The sequence below is a fragment of the Mizuhopecten yessoensis genome, unplaced genomic scaffold (genome assembly GCF_002113885.1).
Source record: "Mizuhopecten yessoensis strain PY_sf001 unplaced genomic scaffold, ASM211388v2 scaffold9963, whole genome shotgun sequence".
NCBI lineage: Eukaryota > Metazoa > Mollusca > Bivalvia > Pectinida > Pectinidae > Mizuhopecten > Mizuhopecten yessoensis.
The window spans coordinates 1,089,378-1,112,384 of NW_018408310.1; the positions used below are offsets into that span (position 1 = coordinate 1,089,378).

Sequence of the window (23,007 nt, forward strand, 5' to 3'; positions counted from 1 at the left end):
CATGACTTTTAATGTTTACGTTAATTAAATCAAATCAGCGTGCCATGTTTTTTCTTTTCAATGTACATAATATGTCGATATTGAATCAACGAGGAATAAAAAACCCAGTTACAGGCATATTAGAAAATATCTGCTAAATCTGAATCGCATACAAATCAAGGTTACCATTTTTTCTCATTTTCTTAATTTTTTCATTTGAGATTCATTAAAAATATTTTTGAAACAAATGGTGTTTGCATTTATAAAGAAACGAAAATATCAGGTATACAAATAGAGTAAAGCATGTTTGAGTCGGGTGGACAGTATCATATAGATCATGTATCGGAAATTAAACTTAATGGTAAATAATAATAATCGCAAGAGTTAGCTCCCTTATGTTGTCCTATTAAGAGGATAAACGCTTTTGGAAAGACAAGGGTATTTATATATATAATTAGGGCCAGAAGATTGGAGGCGAAATTAATTCTGAGGCATGATACAACTAGTTTAGGACTTGATAAAATATTATGTATTTAGGTTGCATATGAAAATGTTTCAAGCAAGATAAGTAAGTGACGCCTAGGTGCCTCGTATTTTGCATAGAAGACACAAATAAGTGGGTCATTGCAAATATGAGCCCGTGCAGGAATATTCTACAAAGAAAGTATATTGTACTGGCAGTAAATACCATTAATTTGTTTTTGTGTGGCGGTTTCCCGTTTAATATGTCAGTGTTGAACGTGGAGTTTCTTCGTGTTTTCGAGGACAGTAAAGCACAGACAGCGCTTGTCCAAGCTGTTACAATCGGGGTTCTGGATATAGCAGGTAAGTTGACAGACATCATGCAAACCAGTACAAACACATTGTGTTCAAAACAAAGCATAAGCATGTATAAGTATATGTTGAAAAAAAGTATCGGTCACTTATATGTCACATTATGATGGGCCATACGGTTTGGACCTGTACACCTAAAATGGATAAAAACTCGAATAGTGTTTAAGCCGTACGTCTCGATAAATGAACGAAACAGAAAATATATTGATTACATTTCCAAACCAATACAAATCACCTCGAAGATAGGACCCAACATACAATGCAAGCCCGTTTTTATATAGTAACGGCTGCAGGGACCCTGCAATAGCCCAGCATTAATAAAACATAGTAGCTTCTCTTGTTTGTGTGTGCAACGGAATACATTACCTGTGTGGACGGATTATTTAGAATTTTATTTGGTTAATATTGAGTAAATATACTCAATTCAACAAGTACTCCAAGGATAGTCCAATGATATGAATTTGATTTTGATTTTCTCACCAACCAACGTGTCATACCAGACGCGTAGCTGCCTATATGTTGGTAGGCAGGTCAATCAACTAGTTTGCAAACAGAAAAAAACACTGATTGTTGAACCCCTAGTCCCACTACCGAGGTCCTGCCCTTGACACCCGCTCCCAAATATCCATACACATGGTCTATACTTGGGCGGGATATTGATACATATTTGAAATTGCAATTCAATTACTCGATACGTAAATACAACATGAGGAGAGCAGTTTAATATATGTAATCCAATAACTATATCTGCATGCTTTTTATTTGGTTTTCTCATATTTTTATCTACTGCACTTTGTTGAGATAATTATAAACAGACAAGCAAGCACACTGTACTATCAAATATAAAAACGATATATCTCTGGAAGAAAAAGGATTATCACCAGTAACCACAATCAAGCGAAGTTAGCCGATATCAGAAAGGTTACAAATGGTAAGGCAAACAAACCTATTTTGCGATCCTACACAACTTTCCCTTTCTGACTTCTGTATATCAAACGCCATATGTTTCTCTTTGTGTCCGAAAAAGTCTTGGCTTCAACCGATATAACAATTTGATCTCTGTGTATTGTTGTATATACAGTGTTTTACTTATAATTTTATAGTACACACCGAAATCGATTAGTCTATTAATCATGAATAATAAAATATTGTTTCATCTGTGTAAAATTTCGGGTCCCGATAGGTCCTACATAGAGGATAAAACGACGCGTTTTTGGTTACATACATGTAATCATAAATTGAGTTACCCATAAATTATAGTCTTGTGACTCTAAAGAGCAAGCACTGGAGTGGATTCCCTGTCGGCAAGCGAATGAAAATACCTGAACTTGCTAACCTGCAGAAAAGATAAAGCATTTGTTATTTTTTTTTGTTTTGTTTTAAATTGCATGGCCTTGATGTTTTATAAATACAACTGTGTGTATAAACATTTATGTAACGTATAAATATTACAAAGAACATTAATTTAATCCAAATGTCAAATAATCAAGTATATTTACATACAACGTGCATGTTAATGCATATCTAACTGACGCAGCAAGTCACAATACGTTAATGTGCAGTTCTGTCGAGGTCAAGTGCCGCTCTGTCGCACTAGACAACACTACGATGGCAGACAGCAGCGGTGAAATCGCTCCTACTACTACCCCAAACACTATTAAAGTTAAGATCTGCACGGTGTACCTGTTGTCGTGACAGATTAAATTATTCATTGTTTGACATATGGTCCTATTACATCATCTGAAAATTGTACGTGTTGACAGGCGATTTTTAAAGTAAATTGTCATGAAAACAGCTGATAGGCAGAGTGTAGATTTTGACTTCATTTATTGTAGTTACTGCATTATCGCCATTGGCATTTACATACATCTGTGACGATACATTGCCCGTTATGAATAAATGTCTGCCGGCTGTGTAACATACAAAGTTGTCCTCTACAGTATTTACGGACGGACGTTCGGTTCTGTATGATAATAGGCTCACGGATCAACCTGTACCTATATTACTGCTTGAAGTACCTGTCACCTGTACTATGTTTGATGACATAATCTTCATATTTGTATAGTAATGATACTGTTGACGGTGTTTGTATCATCCGATATTAAAAGGGATATTAAAACAACAACAAAAAACAACAACTAAAAACCCAACATATTTCCCCTTTTAAATCAAAGACAGTCTTTGTATTAGTGATTGTGTAACAAACAACTCAGTACGTATCTACAACAAGAACACCATACAGTTTCAACATCTTAATCAATAAAGCACCCACTACGTTGACACATTCATAGGAAGCTTCAGTGTTTCCAAATCGTTTATATTAGTTGTTATTTTACTGACCAAACTATTGAAACACTTAACAAGTACATCTCGAAAATCAACTGAGGACATTTTGGGACTAACAATAATCTTAATCAACAGTACTTACAACGGATGGATTAAGTCCCTTCCTGGTACCGCTGCAGTACTTCAAAAACACTCGTTTCTTTTTTAAGAACCAAGTTTAAGGGAATTTATGAATTTAGTATTTCAAACCATATCATATGTTCAAAAACCCGATAGAAGACATGTATTGTCTCATGCCACGGCTGTACACTTTCGTTCCGGTAATGTTCGACGTTGTGTTCCAGTGAGTGAAAACATTACAATATAAGTATTATTCCGTGTTTTTTAATGTTTAATCAGTGTGACAAAGACTGCTTTTATCATTCTGTGGAATAAAACGACAGGATTGAGTTGATATGTGAAGTCACTGGTAAATTTACTGATATAATCCCCGAGAATCTGCCTCAGATTCTCAGTATATCTTCAACACTGATCTCTTAAAGTAGCGTAAAGGGGGGAAGACAATATAGATGTCATTGATGAGATAGGTATGGCCAGCGAAAACATTTCTTTTCCAAATGTTCGCATAAACGTTTAAATTGAAAGTGACATAAAGTCGTTTGATACGTCATGAAAATATGAAACCTATTCTTACAAATTCTGTATATTATGGAAATGTTTATATCTTGAAGTATTATTATATAACTCTTTATGGTCTGCTGTTGGTGCAGTTGATTATATTCCGGCCCCTCACTTACAACTAGACGTATCAGTATCCCGATAGGGCCCAGGCTTTCGGTATAATACTTGCCTTGTCGTCTATGTAATGTATCCCGGTCTACGGTCTCTTTAGATGGATCACTGATCGTGGTTTAGTATATATTATGTATTTTCCATCATCCATTGAAGCATTTAAAAATGTAAGAAAGATATGAATGTAAGACAATAGACATTAAACATGCTGAATAAAAACATTAAGTTTTTAAAATGACGAAAAGGAAATATCACATGATAAACACACATACATTTTTGGTATTCATAGACGATGGTAATTGTTTTGTAATAGCTATAATACCTTGTTTAACCTTAGGTCAGTCACTTAAGTTAGATTAATATCAATACTATTTATACTTAATAAAGAAAATAGTGAATGATTGGTTTGGTTATGTTTTGTTTTGTTTTGTTTTGTTTAACGTCCTATTAACAGGTAATGTCATTTAATGACGTGCTTCCATGTGTGTTGTGTAAGCGTGCATAAGTCAATGCATGCTGGAGACAGGGTATGTTGGTTTACTTGCCTCTTTGTGATCTGATGCCGACTTTATAGTGTTATCTCACTGAAACACCATGCCGAATGCACCTAGTACAGCATCCCGCCAGGTCAAATTATACTGACGACGGGTGAACCAGTTATCGCTATTACCCATAATGCTGATCGTTAAGCAGGGAATAACAACTACCATTTTTAAAGAATTTGATATATCCTGGCCTGGGAAAAAGAAGGATTTTAAAGAATTTGCTATGTTTCCCCTATTCGGCCCCACCGCTCAGGCCCCTCAGGGGCCAGACCCAAGGTTTATACAAAATTGGTTCCCCTTTACCCAAGGATGCTTTAGAACAAATATATAACAAATCCTTTAATTCCTACAGACGAATAAGGATTTTAAAGAATTTGCTATATTTCCCCCATTGCGCCTCCCCCCTCAGCCCCCAGGGGGGCAAGACCCATAGCCTTCCTCACCTGGGCAAACGCTCAACATTAAAAACCGAGTGAAGTAATGCCAAACAAGACGCTAGAAAATAAAAGGTTGTCTGAAGAAAAAAGAAAGATAAAAAATCCAAATGTTGCAATGGGTATATCAGATTTATTTTGGTCGTATTTGTGTCCCCAAAGTAGAGGGTAGAGGGCACAAACGCAAATCCCTAATTCTGCAGGGGGTTTCAACATAAGTCGCCTCTTACGATACATGCTTTGGGTTACAGTAGGTTTATTCTTTTTCTTCATCCCCTACCTGCAGGGGTGTTAAACATTCTATTAACAGCTAAGGTAATTTGAAAACGTGCCTCCATGTGTGTTGTGTAAGCGTGCATACTGTACAATAAACTAGTAGGAATCTTTAGATAACGCGTCGAGAGCCAGATAACCTCGGGCTTACTGTTGTGTTTTATCAATGTCACGCATATGGACGGTGTCAGCTCAAGGTCATGTAGGTGTTTCCCTCTTGTGCTACATACATAATGATAACTATAATGTTGTATCCGAAATCCGTTATCTTTCATCCTACCTGGGTCTACCTGGCTTCGGCCTATATGTAGATATTTCCATCTCTTGGCCTCCGTCATATATTCTTCATATATTTTTATATAACAATTTCTAGTTACAGTAAAGCTATCTTGTATAGAAAATGCTACCTATGACCACAGCGTACTTTTTGTGCAGTGGCGAGTTAAGTAAGACTAAATACCTTAAATCAGTTTTCTTGAATGTTAAATTACTTTCAAATGCCTTTTAGATTCATCAATACATTTGATCGATCGATCGAAATTATGTGCAACTGTATAACCACGAAACACCGTCCACAAATCTCTAAATAGAGTAGGGATATCCTAAAATATGGGGTGTGGCGGGTATGAATAGTTTACACATGTTCATATACAAAAGGTCTATATTAATAAGAGGCCCAGAGGGCCTGATTCGCTCACCTGGATATCAAAGCAAGCATGGCAAAATATTCAAGGGAAAATGCCAGATCCCAATGCCAAATCTTTAAGTATGTCTGTATTAGATTTTTCATGCCCAGCAATTTAATGTATGGTTATGGGGTGGGGATCTCAACTGTTTCCAAGCTGTGACTCAGAAACTAGATCCCTAGGGTTGTGGCCAGACCCCAGGATCAATTATAATATCATGAATGCATTCGTATCTTTTTGTCTGGCATTTGTATTTATAGTCTTGGGGTGGGGATATCAACCGTTTTAATGTTATGACCCAGGGGTTAAGTCTGCAAGGGTGGGGCAGACCCCAAGGCCATCCTGGAAGCATATGCGCATTCTTCTCTTTATACTCAGCAATTGTATATATGCATGGTTATAGGGTGGGGATCTCAACTGTTTTCAAAAAAACTAAAAAGCTAGGTCCCTAAGTGTTCGGTCAGACCCCAGTGTCTATTCTAATACAAAGACTACTTTTGGTGATCTAAACCGTTTCAAAGTTATGACCCAGGGTCTCAAAGGGTGGGTCCAGACCCTATGTTTCCCCTATTGGGCCCCACCGCTCTGGCCCCTAAGGGGCCAGACTCACAGTTTATACAAAACTAGTTCCCATTCACCCAAGGATGCCTCAGACCAAATATGGAACAAATCCTTTCATTCCTACAGAAGAAGAAGTATTTTAAACAATTTGCTATGTTTCCCCTATTGGGCCCCGCCGCTCAGACCCCCCAGGGGCCAGACTCACAGTTTATACACAATTTGTTCCTTTTTTTTACCCAAGGGTGCTTTAGACTTAATATGGAACAAATACTTTCATTCCTACAGAAGAATTAGGATTTTAAAGAATTTGCTATATTTCCCCTATTGGGTCCTGCCACTCAGGCACCTATCGGGCCAGACCCACGGTTTACACAAAATTGGTTCCCCTTCAACGAAGGATGCTTAAGACCAAATATGGAACAAATCCTTTCATTTCTACAGAAGAAGAGGATTTGCAGGTGAGCTAAATTGCGCTTAAGTCTGGTTGGTCTTACGAAAGATGGCAGCAGGAGCACGCACCATGAAGCATCCCATAAGCAAGTTTACAGATAAGTTCTGGCATGATTAACCGCTTGTAACTCGGTAGTCACTAATGTGTGATAGATTTTTCTCAGTTTGCTTTCATATTTAAAACCTTTTAATGGTACATTGCACTTAACTGAGCAGACGAAGTACTGTTTACGCTTATGTAAGTTTCAGTAAATATCATAGTTTGCAAACGATAATCCATATCCAACATATCTAACATATATTTAGGCATTTTGAGATAAGTGATAAGTACGTCCGAGTTAACTGAAAACAAGTACGTCAGCTGGTAAAATACCTTCACACATTTAAATATTTTGTTATCGTCATTTGTGCATTGTACGTATCTGTCGCAACACCTCGTTTACAAGTCAGACGGAAAACGGTCAGGTCAAGGATTTCAACAAGGAAGTAAATTTCCTAGATTTTTCTTTGTGTGCCGGTTTTCAGTTCAACATGTCGGTGTTAAAAGAGACATTTCTCGTGATTTTGTCGACAGTAGAGCACAGACTGAATTTGTCTAAGCTATAACTACTGGGTTAGTAGTTACAACAGGTAAGTCTAACACTTTCGAACAAATCTAAAATTGCTATTCCAATGAAATAATAATTAATGAAATAAGAGATAAGTGGTTTTTAATCTAAAGCCAAGACAAAGTTGAGATAATATCCTCCTATGTTTTTTACTTATTTATTAAATGTGGTTATAAATAGAATGCAAACAAAGTCAATATATATGTGTGCAAGTTGCACTAACGCTAACGTGTATGTGGCTTTGGAGCGTCTGCATGTGTTCTTATTTAAGGATGCAGTTTGTGTTGAATTTATATCAAGTCACTTAATCACCCGATTCACCTCCAATGAAATCGACAAAATCAATATATTCAATCCTTATTTCAGAATGTAGCAAGGTCGTTGATTAATTGAACCTGTGTAAGTCTAACATTTTGTGTAAGTCTAACATGTCCTTCCAACAGCATATTTTATAGTGCCACCTCACTTGAATGCTACAGCACAGATACCGCAACATCCACCCCAGACCATTTTACACTCCACCTGGGTTGTTGGAGTTGTGTCGGCAGGAGAAAAACACTTTCTCTGATATTCCATGCGTTCGGCGACCTCGAGGATCGAACCCCGGCCGCCTGCGTGGAAGGCTGAAGTGTTAACCACTCGACCAATCCGCCAATATTAGGTGTTCCATCCAAATGACGACACCAGTGTTGTGTATTTTCCCAAAACTATTGGTACCTATGTAAGCCTTTTGTTCCTCTCTGTAAAATATGTTACACCTATTTTGATATAAAGTCCACAGAAACAAATTGTGTTTTTTTTTTTTTATATTTTATCAACATTCATGAAACAACATTTAAATATATTTACAGCTTCTTAGTTCACTCTTTCGTTTAATCTTACTAGTTACAAGTTCCATCGAAAATCACTGTATTTCCTCTCCTTTTTCAATTTACCTTCTCATCTCAAAATCCGATCCATATCTAGCCTATTACTATCTAATCTACCTCAATGCGTTTCCTTCTTCAGCAATCCTCTGGTACGCAATTTTCTGTTATAGAGAACGACACTGCGTGGTTGGGGACTTAATGACTGTGGATATCCACTAAGCGATCCAGTGTGATACAGTTGATTGATTGGACCATCGTGCCTGCAGTTCTGGAAAAAAAATACTGGTAGCTCAAAATATTACTTATTAGTTTAATTGGATTTAGAAAAGCTTCCTTCTAAGTGTATTTAACAAAAACAACAGGAAAATGCAGTAAAGCTGCTGGACACCAAACCTTTTTATGAAAATAACTTACTGACGGTCCATCAACTGCGAGGGAACGGATCGTACATACTTGATCCTTTTTATTATAATTATATAAATTGTTAATGGAATTGATTTTGTCGTTCAGAAAATTCCGTTCACGCTCAATATCCTTAAATTTTGCACAATTGTCACTCAATAATTGTCCCACAGCACGCAAATGTAATTTCAACGATTTGATAATAACGTCATCTTCCGAGAGAGAGAGAAAAGCCGGAACATAAGATGATTTACATAAAAGATCATTTATACCTCTTGTCAAAATTGCAGCGAGTTTTGCAAATATTTCTTTTGACAATGTAGCTATATTTATTTGACTATTTTGGATAAAATATCAACCATCTTCTAGGTTAAAGCGTTAAACGTAGCCCCCAACGCTTTTAATAATAGTCACATATTCGTTTTATACAAGTGAAATAAATATATCGTTTATGTAACGTTGTTTTTTACGCCAAGTTGAAATGACGTCACGCTTGAAAACAATACAGAGCGCTATTTTGAACCGGTTTTCACTGCAATTTTGCCGTTTCCTAGTATTATCTGGTGAGATTTCTAGACAAAAATGATATTAATTGTGTAGTTATGTAAAAACAATAATGTATGCTGCAAAGGTAGACAACACATCTACTTATTCTACCGTCACTTCATCTAAACTTGAAACTGAAAATCTGCGCAGGGAATATAATGTACCGTTCAGATTGGACAATATTAAGAGTGAAGTTTTTACTTGTACAGATATATTGTTTCGTTTATCTATACTGCATTAAAGATATGTTTTTATCAAATTGAGAATTCATGATATTTCACTAGTTAACTGTAATATATGCCGATACCGTAAGGTGTACCCTTATATTTTTGTAGACAGTATGCGGCCTCAATTTCCCAGGGGACTTTCACGCAGGGGGAAGAACCGGAAGTGGACAAAGTGTTTACATATCAAACCCCGGTGCGTACAACCATAGGATTTATCAATAATTAAATATCATAAATATCATAAGTACTTAATTTTTAATCATAATGTGTTTCATTATATATCAAATTATTCAATGCATTTTGCACAGTATAAAAAGAACAGCAAAGGTATCAAGAATTAGGTCGACCTTTCCACTGCCAGAGTAGGTACGGATCATTTTGATGAGTGACTAAGATATTTGCCTTGCTATTCAGTAGTATTAATCATGTCATTATCGTTATGATCAAAATTGCAGAAAAAAACACGGGGACTATACAGAGGAAGACTCTTGACAAAGTTTGAAGTGACGCCATCAACATGCAGTAGCTCCTGAAAGATGTACCCAGTGTTAATGGTCTTGGATGGGCTTCAGGACAGTGTTTTCCAAGTGACTTCTATGCTCAATGGTCAACTATCACAATTCCTCAGTCTGTGACAAATTAAAACATTTTGAAAATTTGCGCGGAGGAATACAATGAACCTTAAAACTACGTAGAAAAACAATATTTTTAAAACAATCATATCGTCATTGGCTATTCCATATTAACATTTACGCTTGAAATGGTGTTATTATCATCACAATAACTTTTCCGTTACTTTATATTGATTTGCTTATAAAAGAATATATTCTTACGTGGATCAGTTTTGTGTGGATATCACTTCCGGTGTAAGACGTCACCTGACGCGAGAAAATAAGTTCCCAAAAGCCGGGAAATGGGGAAAATTCTTTCTCAAGTTTTACTCAAGTTGTTCTCAACTTCACCTGGGGTATTCTCATACTGATAACCCATGATAATGATGTTATCATGCTACCGGTAGGTGGTATTAAGTAGCATATAGGTGTTAAAACATAATACCAATTGCCACATAGCTGGTGGGCTAATATCATTTGTAGCCGGGGTATTTCTGTTATTTTTTACCAGATTTATTTAAAGTTATGGTGATATCTGGCACAGTAAGAATATTAATTAATTTTGACCAAAACCGGCCATATAGCTCAATCGATATACCTAGCAAATGACGGAACCACGCCGAGATCCTTGTTGTTGACACTATTTGTAGGACAGCTGGATACAACTCTACATCTATGCAAGCATTTTTATGAAGACAAAATTAAAAAAAAATACTTACGATCTACTCTCAAAATCAACAGTGTTCTGTCTAAACCCTCGTAACAAGATAAAGATAAAGATGTATCCATACCGATCACTTATTTTTAGTTATCTTGTACTTTCTCCTGTTACGATAGCATAAGCTGCTGGGTTGCACGAGTTTTAATATCTCAATATTTCGAATTAGTAACACAGAATTGCGAGATAACTACTATAAATTTGGATTTAATAACTCAAATTTCAAGATAATAATCCTCTTAACCAGAAATTGTTTTATCTGGATCTGTATTTGTGTAAACCGGCAAAAGTAATTGGTATAAGATTAACTCCGAACTCTGTTTTTCTGTCATCTGGCATTGTTTTCCGGTCCAATACCTTCTTAACATTAATAAATATGCGCTTTGTGAACTGGCATCACAACACGTTCTGGTCTAATTTCATACGTTTAACTAGACAGGAAAATAAACAGTTGACCAGTCATTTTCGACTTTCCTAGCTACAAAAATGTATAACAATACATTACATGTATTTTATATTTTTATTTACTGTTCATATCAATGGCGATAATTAAGATAATAATGGATCTCTTCTGAATATCACCTTCATAATGTTAGTAAAATTTTAAAATAAGCATGTGTTTCATTGATTCACATTTATGAGAGATTGTATTTTGAAATGAATCTAATATGTCCATATCGATATTTGTTTCGATAAATTCCATTATACACTCTTACTCTGATAAGTTCAGAGAATCCAACGACCAGTGAAAAAGGTTTGATTTGTTGAATTTCATTCGCAATTAAGCATCAGGAGCTGCAAGGCAGACGTGTAAACCAAACATCCGTATCGTTTGTTAGAAATAATAGTTGACGAGATAAACTGTTTAATTTTTTTCTAGGTATTATTGGCGGACAGTGTGTAAATAAGTATGGCGTCAGAAAGGTTGGAATGTTTGGTGGACTGCTGGCTTTTCTTGGACTTGCCTCTTCATTCTTTGCCACAGGTATCCGTTACCTGATCGTCTCCATCGGTGTAGTTGCAGGTCAGTTAATAACAAAACAGTGTCCTTGTAGTTCGAGGTATCGTTGATAACCCTAGCGGGCTAATAAATCAATATTTTCAGAATTAATGAAATGAGCACTGAAATACGAATGAGGAAGGATTTACTGTGACAGTCTGAATTTTGTAAATACTTTTACGATTTCAGTTGACTACGTAAAATGAAATTTATGAAAATTAGTGATGCTAACCGTGCATCGAATAACAAGACACATATACAATTTGTTGTAGTCAATATTTTTGTTATTTGTGTCATTTTGTACTTACGTCGAAGCAAATATATTACCCAATCTGATTAAAATCATCTGTTACATGGCTCTGCCTGAGCCATGTAACAGATGATTTTAATCAAATTGATATATTACCGTATGTATAATGACAAACTACCCTACATTTTGTTTTCTTATATCACACTTGTTAATCATAGATCAGTTTCAGCGTGCATTCGGAATTCGTTTTAAAAAACGATCAGAACATCTCTTGATTTCTATTCAGATATAAAAGCATAGGCCAAAATAGACGGTTCTTTCAATTGCTCGAAAGAAAAGCTGATATGGAAATACTCGTGTCAAAACTTGTTTGATGAAAGTAAAAATTGACTTCGATTCAAAGCGACCGAAGATTTAAGAGGCATTCGGAATACGTAGGAATTACTTCGCCAGAAATTATGCTCACAACAACTATGTCGATATATTAGCTTGTTACTAAGAAACATCTGAAACAACGCTGAAACGATTGCTTTCATGTCACTCCTGTAAATGTATTTAAATTTAAGATTTTATTTATAAATTCATGGAAACCCATCACAATACATGCGTGGAAGTATACGTCATCAGCTAACAATTGTTTTATAAATCGTTCTTTTAGACAGAACAATTTATTGCATATTTACTTAGATATTGGATGTAAATTGTAACTAATTATCACATCGCTTTTGTTCAACAGGATTCGGCTTTTCCTTAACCTTTCTCTCTTGTTTAACATCTGTTGGTGAATACTTCGACGGAAAAGTAAAACTGGTTGCAATATCAATTATCGGTACCGGAGCTGGATGCGGTGGAATGCTATTTCCTTTCCTGATGGACTATCTGATAGACATGTATGGATGGCGTGGATGTGTTCTAATTGTGGGCGGACTCATGGGGAACATGATTTGCTTCTTTGCGGTTTGTAAGCCTAATTCGGTTGGTGTGTCACGACCTAAGCCTGAAACCTGTTGTTCGCAAGATCCTGACAAGACGCAACTATCATCGGTTCATCAACATTTACATCAGGACACCGATATATCCAACTCTAGTGACATCGACCTACCCAAGGAACAATATACATGCACTGAAAAATTAAATACATTGAAGAAAAACGTCATTTTTATCATCTTCGTTCTTGGAATTGCTTTGACACTTTCCTCGTTTGGTGCAGCATTGATATATATGTTGGAATTCCTTCAGACAAAGGGGTTTGAGGAACAAGAAGCGCTTTTATTCTATTTCTATATGAATACATCAGCTATGTTATGTAGGGTGCTACCTGGGTTGTGTATACTCGTACCATTTATAGATGGTCTTGTCGTATCCGCTTTCTTTACAAGTCTGAGTTGTTTAACAGGCGTGGGTCTACTTATAGCAACTACATACTGCCATCATGTGATTCTGATGTGCGTCTTTGGGATTGCTCTTGGATGTTGTAACACAGTCCTATCAATGACTACGATGGAACTTGTGGGACTTGATAACTATGCCATCGGGATTGGAATAGTGATGCCTGTTATTGGTGTGAGCAGCATCGTTGCTGGAGCCGTTTCAGGTATACAAATGATATGCTATTAATATTACCATGTTTGCGAGATAACTACACTTTTGAATTTAGTCAAAGATTATTGGACGATAGACCATACGCGATTGTGCATTATTTTCCAACAGACCTACGTCCTTTCAAAATGTATACCCCGCAAATGCATCGGTAAACAAACGAGTCGAGGGACTTATTTTCCTTAGTGGAATGAGACAGGTTATCCATATTTAAGTATGTATGTATTGAAGATTTGCTAGCGGACAAACTAAATTCTAATGTACCTATAGATCTACTTTAAACATGTAAAACTCATGGTTAGGATGTTATCATATGTTTTTGCTGCTGGAGGTTGTTAGTCCGAGGCCCAGACAGGACACAAGTAAGAAACATTCGTCTTAGTGATCTGTTGTGCTTTGTATAATAAATATTAATATAAACAGCATCTGTACATAGTTATTTATTCACATCCTTTTCATTGCAGGTTGGCTAGTAGACGTAACAGGATCATATCACACATCATACTATAGTCTGTCAGCTACTCATGGCGTTGCTGTCTTTCTGTTCATCCTGGCTATTGCAGTACGGAAATGTTGCCGAAGTCAGACCCCCTATTTGGATGAGAGAACAGTGTTTGCATAAGAAAACTGGATATGATATATGATAAATTGTCAAGTAACCGCTTGGAGCCCAACTGTAGTACTACAGTACCATGTATTGTGTCACCTTTGCAGGTTGTCACTTTAATGTGACAGGATGTGTAGCCAAATTCTTTTTCGGGGTTGCAAACAACCGAAGTTTTTTTTTTTTTTTTTTTATATAAAATTAAGATAAACTCCTCTACTGGCAAGGAGTTAGATAGGATGAGAAAGGGCTATTCTGAGCCTCTTTGGCATTTTACTGACAATCTATGGTTAGATTTGGGAAGGTAACACACTCTCTTACCATTATATGGCATGAAAACACGATTTATCTGAAATGAAAAACTGTTTTGAGATTAACATTGGTCCAGTGATAGTCATATTTTACAGATAGAACTTTTTGAATTAGTGGAAATGTACATCATGCTTATATTCAATACACTCGGCAGCGCTTGAATTGGTCTTTTAAGGATTTGATGACTGCCTAATTATCGAGATTTCACGTCGTTGGTAGCATGGTGCATCTAGGCACATGTTTTAAAATTTAAGGATATGATAACCATAAAAAAATGAGTGATGATTTGTCTTTAAATGACTACGCCGCGTTTGACCAACATCACTTTATAACAGTATTACATCATAAGCATAAAGTACTATATTGTTCGAGATCAGCTGCTAAAGCTCAATAATTCGTTTTTTGAAACGGAATTTAAGAGAAGCAAAAGTATCTAAAGAATATATTATTGATAAGCACCAAATATTTGTTTCAGGTCTTTGTTTTTGTAAATTTGAATTGTACATTTCATTCATGAGTAATTTTTGTATCACATTCATACACATATCTGTATAAAGTTTCTTTGTAGACAAACTGCAACACATTGACACATGGAAAATAGAAATACTGTACACAATGTAAACCCAATTCATGATCAGCTTAACAGATTGCTTTTCCACCTATGATGCTATTTATATGGTTGCTAAATATTGATTCAGAATTGGAATGTCAAAGTAAAATAGTACTCAATTTTCCATAACGACAGCAGGACAAAATTAAAACTAAGAAAAATAATACTTTTTGGGCACCATGCTCTCGTAAATCACCGGAAGTAAACTTATGTGATTTAGAAGCATTAGCCTTTACTGCATCGCAGGTATAACTTACCATGTCCTTTCTTGTTTAATACGAGGAATTATGTCGTAGGGTTTTATGACTATAGTTGATTTTCTGCCTTCTACTTAAGGGGGACAAAAACGACTAAAATAAATATGCTGCACTCTTTAAAGTTTGAGGGATATCTTTACTTTCCCTCCTTTTTAGCTACATTTCTCTTTCCTTACGCCTCTCTTGGCAGTCTATCCATCTCGCTTTGGCCTTAATGTCGGACGTCCAACCAAATAAGGAAGGTATTGAATTGACAGTAAACTGTGACCGGATGGAATACTGTGCTGGGTGCCGTATTCAGTGACGTACATGTCCCTGCAGGTAGGGCGTAAGAATTGAACCGGCTGCCCCCAATGCATGATCGTAAGAGTCGACTAAATTTGGTATATTTCCTTTTCTTTCTGAACAACTTTCTTCTTCCTAATGTCTCCCTTGACAATGCCTCACTTTTGGCCTTTAGTTGAGCGTTCGCCTTTGTGAGGAAGGCTTTGGGTTCTGTTCCCTGGCGGAGACATACCAGAGTCTGTAAAAATGGTAGTTTCTACTCATGCTTAACGCTCCGCAATTTAGGAGTGGGACGACTGGTTCGCCCGTTATCAGTATAATATGACTGGTCGGGGTGTCCTGCTGAGTGTCTTCGGCAATATGTTTCAGTGAGGTACATTGTAGCACTATAAAGTTGGCACCAGTTCCGCGTTATCACAAGAAGACAAACACGAACATATCGCAGCCTCCCAAACAACACACGCAAACACTCGTGTATGTATCTTGTGCACAGGGGAGGCCGTCCTTAAATGACTATATCTGTTGATAGAACGTTAAACAATTCTAAACCAAACCTAACCGTGACGTACATAGTGATGTAGCATTCGAAAGTCGGCATCACAACGGTGCTGTCACAACGAGGCAAATACTCCAACATGTCTCCTGCACTTTCGCATTCATTATATGCATGAAAGTTTATCTTCAATAATCTTTTAAATATGATGTTAACCCAATAAGCAAGACTGGACGTCAATTAACTAAACCGGATATTCCAATGAGCACGCACTCTAAAAACTTTTTTCGATGAAGCCGTTTACGAAAGCAAAATTCAAAACTACATGTACAGTGCATCGTATCGCTGTGATTGCTTCGGCACAAGTTTTGACGATATCAGTTTAAGGCTATGTGGCTGTTCCCCTTTTGTGATACATATACAATGATGAGTGTGTTATGTTGTGTCCAAAATCACTTAAGTATTATCCGTAACACAACAATCTTCTAGTTACAATACAGCTATCTTGTATGCAAAACATAGCTATCCTATGACCACAGCGAAATAACCCAACTGGTGGAATTCTAGTTTTGATTTTGCGGTGGTGTGTCAAGTTAGACTATAGTGAGGCACTTGAACAGAAATATGGTAATATTTAAGTTTAAGTTTGTGGCGTTTATTTTGAAGCAAGCCCCATCATTTTTGGTTCTTTGTACACCTTATTATAAAAATCAACACAAAGATATATACATATGTTCGATTTCTGGCATTTAGAATAAATGCTCATTTTCGACAATTTAAGTGTTTATTATTTTATCGACAAAAAACATAGCAGAGTATAACCTGTGTGTGCTGTTGGGTTTAGTGCAGACTAAACACGATAATATAAATCTTTAAAATAGCTTTATTGAAAGTAAATTATAGTGTGAAAACAGACATGTTATGGGAAAGAATGGTTTACACATGTTCATATACAAAAGGATTTTATACAAAAGCGCTTAATTCTGGTTGGTCTTATCAAAGATGCATTAGAAGCTTAATTTTCCTCATTAAATTTCTACTGCAACATTGAACCTAAGGGTATTGCTTTTTTAATTCAGATATGCCAGTGTTGATACATTTGTCGACATCGCCGTCCTTTTGCCTTTGTTTTCAGACAATTTCGTCTATTATCATTTTATTTGGAATAGACGTGTAATATCCCCATAAACTAAATAAGAACTGCGATAAAAATGATTTGTATCATTTTGAAATATATCCATCTATATCCTATTACGTCTTACTAAGCTGAATGTAAGATGGTAACAGTTAAAACAAATAGGAATATAGCTCGAGCCCTCAAGGTAATTGGCCTCTTGTTGAAGGTACAAATACAGGATGACTTTTAGGGCAAGAGAGTTCGAATCGAAATAATTTTGAGGCATTGTGATGTTTTGACGTTTACAGTAATTTAGATGGGACGGATCGACTAGACTAGACGAACACATGTATGTTAGCCATGACACTTCTGGTGTTTTTTACTTCCGATTGCATGCATCTTATGCATATATAGGAATTACGTACACATGGAACAATACTTCAGGCATGATGGAACATATTTTAAAGCATGATGAGTTGTTTAAGACACAATGTAAAATGAAAGAAGCCAAATTCATGACGGCGCCTCGATACTTGATTTCGTATGGATGTCACAAAGAAGTAGGTAAAAGCAAAATATTACACCTAGGCGGATGTTTTTTACAAAGAAAATATCTTGTATTAACAGTTTATATTATGAGCCTTTTTCTGTGCGCTGGTTTTCCCTTTAACATGGCAGTGTTAAACGTGGAGTTTCGTCGTGTTTTCGGGGAAAGTAAAGCACAAACAGTACTTGTCCAAGCTGTTACTACAGGGATATTGGATATAGCAGGTTAGTCGTTCAACAGCGGTTAATGTCAAGCATGAAAAGTTATTTTTATAGCATGCGTTATTAAAATAAATATCATTTAAATACATGGCTTATCAGATTGATGTCGATTAAAAATGTGCTATTTTTTAAAATTGATAAAATTATTTGCATGTACGAACCGAAGACATGATCTGCCCTGAGCGGTCGTATTATGTATTTTTGAGTTTACACACTCGGCTGATGACAAGGAAACGTACTCCGTTTAACAAGTAAACGAATATCCTTAGGATGTCAAATAATGTAAACTTGACTTCGATTCCTTATACATATACATCCTAGACCTGCGTGCAGCCTGGCTCGGGAATAAACCTGATCCTCATGCAGACATCTGGATTCTGTTTGCTTAGTCAATTACCACCTCTTCCAAGGATTATGAGAAAACATTTCTAATCTACTCTTTTTCCCTAATTCTTGTTGTTGCTGGTGCTTAATTGCATAAATATATATGTATATAGTGCAGTTTTGTGAGATTTGTCTTTAAAATTAAAATGAGTATTGTTTTAAAAAAATGTTTTGATAAAGTTCAATATTCAACCTTAACCTGAGAAGTTTGGTAGTATTCAACGACAAGATGAAAACAGTTCTGTTTAATAGCTGAATGTTATGTGCACGCCATTTTTGGGCTGATAGTCCGGGTTAATAAGATAAATCTAATTCGCCTTTCAGCTTTAAGAGCTACGAAATACATTTACTGTACATGCTAGGCATGCAACCAATATTGACGGACATTTAATGATCAATTTTGATTGGTAGCAGTAAACTGCGTATAGGCGTAATATAGATTCACTGTTCAACCGTTTTTAATGTAGAATTTGTGGACATTGTGTAAATAAGTACGGCGTCAGAAAGGTTGGAATATTTGGTGGACTGCTGGCTTTTCTAATATTTTCTTCTTCATTCGTTGCCACAAGTATCCCTTACCTCATCGTCTCCTTTTGTTTAGTTGCAGGTTGGTATCCTAGTTGATGCCAGTTTCGTTGATAAGCTAACAGGCTGTCGAATAAATATTTTCATAATTCCTGCAATAGGTACGTTCAATAGGTACTGAGAGATTCACATGGTACATGATCAGGTTCACCGTGACAATCTGAAGACTAGTTGATGTTATTTTTTTTCAAATTTGAGTAAACAACGTGTTTTATGTTTTGAAAAGTTAGTTTTGCAAATAATGCGTCGAATGCGTCAATTTGCCTGTAATCAATATCTTTTTATTGCAACTGATTCTTTATTGTCAAATAGAAGTTCAGATATAGAATATACTGCTGTACATATACTGGCACACCTACATATTACCCACTTCTATAAAAATGTGTTATTATTGATCAGTTTCAACTTGCATTCGGAATTCGTTTTAAAATTGTTCGAACTAACTTTCGGTTCAAAAACAAGCAGAGAATATAGACAGCTCTGACAATTTCTCACTAAGCGGACCTGAATCAATATTTGACTTTGTCAACCGTATAAGCAAAAATAATATAATAGCAATCATTATAAATCAGAGACATGCAAACAATGTATCTGATTTTCTTTATGTATGTAATAAACAAGATAGTACATGCCTTTTCCAGGAGAAAATGGTACCGATATTATTTGATAGATACAAAGATGTTGTTGCTATGCTTCTAGCTGTATGTCAGTAACCAAATATAATTAACAGCTGCTGTAGCTACATATCAATCTACGGATATAAGCATTGTGATCATTCTCATTTGTATTGATGCTAAAGTTTATAGAATATATATCTCATACATTTCAAAGTGACAGCAATATCCTTATATGATAGTAAAATAATTATTATTTAATAAGTCAAATATTACCTTTCACAAGTAATTACCATTTATTTGTATGCCGTCAACCTATGCTTATTGTCATTATAATTCGAACTCATTGCGAAGGTCGAAAAGGCAAAAGTCAAACAGTGGCGAAGATTTCTCGGTATTACAGTAATCTTTTATAAGTGCAGCGTACGTATTACCATCGATATCTTCCGCCGATATATCATTATCAAGTTTAAATATGCAGTTTTTAAAAATGTTGTTCATAGAAGTAATAATCTAAGGAAAATTATATAAGAGAGCAAACCATAATGAAGCCGACTTGGAAATACTAGTGTCGAAACTTAATTAAGTAAAAGTTGCTTTAGATTTAGAACGACCGATCACTTTGATAATTTTCTATTGTATCACAGGCATGATGAATGTTTATGGAGTGTTTTGAAATAAAACTACACTAACAGTTGTCATATTAAACAAGTTACAGTTCTAAAAAACAACAACAGTTTTCTCATCAAAATCTATTACTGTTATATGTGCAGTGAATATATCCTGGCGAATGATTGAACACAATTTTTATATCGATATGTTCAACAGGATTCGGCTTTTCCTCAACCTTTCTCTCTTGTCTGACATCTGTTGGTGAATACTTCGACGGAAAAGGAAAGCCTGTAGCAATATCAATTATTGCGTTTCGGATCTGGATGTAGTGGAATATTTTCCATTCTCCTGCTGGATCTAATACATCTATATGGTGACGTGGATGTCTTTTAATTGTGGGCGGACTCATGGAGATTATGATTTGCTTCTTTGCTCTTTGCAATCCTAAATCAGTCGGTGTGCAAAAAGATACAGACAGCAAACAACTGTCATGTGTTCAACAGCATCTACACAATGACGTCAACGTATCTTTCTCTTGTGACATAGACATATATAATGAACAATACACCTGCACTGATAAAATAAATGGATTGAAAAAAAAAATGTATTTTCATCACCTTCACTCTTGGAATTTCTTTTACACTCTCCTCGTTTGGTGCAGCATTGATTTACATTTAAGAATTCATTCAGACGAAGGGTTTTGATGAACACGAAGCTCTATTATTATTTTTTATGAACATATTAACCACATTAAGTAGAGTGGTACCTGGGTTGTGTATACTACTACCTTACATGAATGGTCTCGTCATATCCGCCATCTTTACAAGTATGTGTGAAAAGTAACATATTGACACACTTTTCATTACAAGTTGGTCTGTCGACATAACAGGATCATACCAAGCTTCATACTATAGTCTGTCAGCTGCTCATGGCGTGGTTTTTTGTTCATTCTGGCTGTCGTCCTTTGGAAATATTACCGACGAAAGACCTACTGATTGGTTATTGGATATCATATATGGTACTTGGTATGCCAATCGCGTTAAGTCTAGGTTTGATACACCAACATAGCATTTATGTTATGTCTCCTTTGCAGTTTGTTGCTTTAGAAACCTGTAACGTGTTCGTGTGTGACGTTTAGATGACCAGTAAGGTATGTAAGCATTCACCTTCATCCGACAAATGACACAAAGGGGAAATATGTACGTGTTGGTAATATAAAATCCGGGTCGATTCGGCTACAAATTTAGCGTTCATGTACATACAGTACTAGTCATCGAAACGTAACACAAAAACACCTCGCTTGTTGTGCTACATAAACCTTTCTACAATCCATAATTAAGAAATACTGACAAAGCAGTTTCTGAAATGTCGACAATGTTTATTGACATGAAGTGAAGTGAGAGAGTCCGCAACCTAGATAGCAGGAGAGTTCTATTCTGAGACTTCTATATATTCTACCGGCCTTCTATTGTTCGATGGGTTAAGAAAATGCGAGACATTTTAAGCTTTTGAGGACACGTTGTGTCTGAAAAATATGGTAAGAGGTGCTACATGGATGCATTGATAGTCATATTTACCTAGTAAGAATGAAGAAAAAATGTACACTGCTTTACCAAGATGTCCTTAATACGCGTCTTGGGGCTGAATTTGCTTTTTGAGTATTCACTTAGTATTTAGTTTCCCATCAAGCAACACGCATCGTAGTTACCATGGTGTATCTACATGTAATTAATAACCTGAATGATCAGCTTACCATAAAAAATTGAGCGATGATTTATTTTCAAACAACTACGTTTCGTTTAATCACATGGAATTATCAAATCGTAAGCAGAAAGTCTTATTTATTTACAAACATATGTTTATAATAAATTTCAGGAACCTTTATAATTTCTCTCCTGTCTAACTGCTTTTTCCCGACCTTCTTTTTTAAGCCAAAAATAGTATGGGTTGCGTCCCCTGACTGATTTCCCTGTGTTCGTAAAATGAGAGCGGGTGAAACACTGTGCCGAAGATGGCATCAGATACACCACCTATTACAAGGAAGCCAATACAACACTATAAGCATACGCAGCACACACGCATACGTGGAGGCACATCCTCAATGACATTATTTGTTGATAGGACGTTGAACCCAATAAACAGAACTGAACTTCTAAAATCAGCAACTTAACCCTTGCACCCCTATGTAACTTTAGTAGACTCTACCATTCATTGATCTGGATGAGTCTACAGCGGTGAAAGGGTTAACGAGATTCCGAAGACAATTGCACTATAACTCCAGTTTCGAAGACAAGAGTGTTTGTCAACAAAAATGTACATAACTACATTATGTATAAACATATGTAAAACGTTTTGAATGCGTAGCATTTGTAGCTGGGATGACCACTTCTTACCTGTATTTTAGATTGAGCCAAGCTTGTCCGAGTTACCATTCTTACTGCAATAACATTAATAAAGCCATGATCTTCGATTGTATACATGTAGCTGGCCGACGTGTGTGCATTTTAAAGCAACACGATGTTTATTACTTTATCTTTTCTCGAGTTCCCATGTTTTTGCTTTAAGTTTAAAATTCATATTGGACTGGTTATAAATTAAAATTGTGTTTTGAATAGTTCGTTAACGCAGAATGCCGAATGTCATTTATAAATACATCCAAGAAATGCGACCTAGTATGTCATTTTTTCATAGCACTT

General features: G+C 36.0%; 1 protein-coding gene across 4 annotated transcripts; it reads left to right on the forward strand.

Moving 5' to 3' along the window:
• Window positions 1-208: 208 nt before the first annotated feature.
• On the forward strand, window positions 209-14,651 carry LOC110459074 (monocarboxylate transporter 12-like). Of its 4 annotated transcripts, none has more exons than XM_021511148.1 (6): window positions 8,034-8,169; window positions 8,488-8,602; window positions 9,601-9,685; window positions 9,948-11,845; window positions 12,808-13,665; window positions 14,135-14,651. In XM_021511148.1, the coding sequence occupies exons 4-6, from the start codon at window positions 11,752-11,754 to the stop codon at window positions 14,290-14,292; spliced, it is 1,110 nt and encodes a 369-aa protein (XP_021366823.1). In that variant the 5' UTR covers window positions 8,034-8,169; window positions 8,488-8,602; window positions 9,601-9,685; window positions 9,948-11,751; the 3' UTR covers window positions 14,293-14,651. The 4 variants fall into 4 exon arrangements, with proteins under 4 accessions (XP_021366822.1, XP_021366823.1, XP_021366825.1 ...); XM_021511150.1 differs by having other exon boundaries at window positions 9,605-9,685; XM_021511149.1 differs by having other exon boundaries at window positions 8,034-8,161.
• The last annotated feature ends 8,356 nt before the right edge of the window (window positions 14,652-23,007 follow it).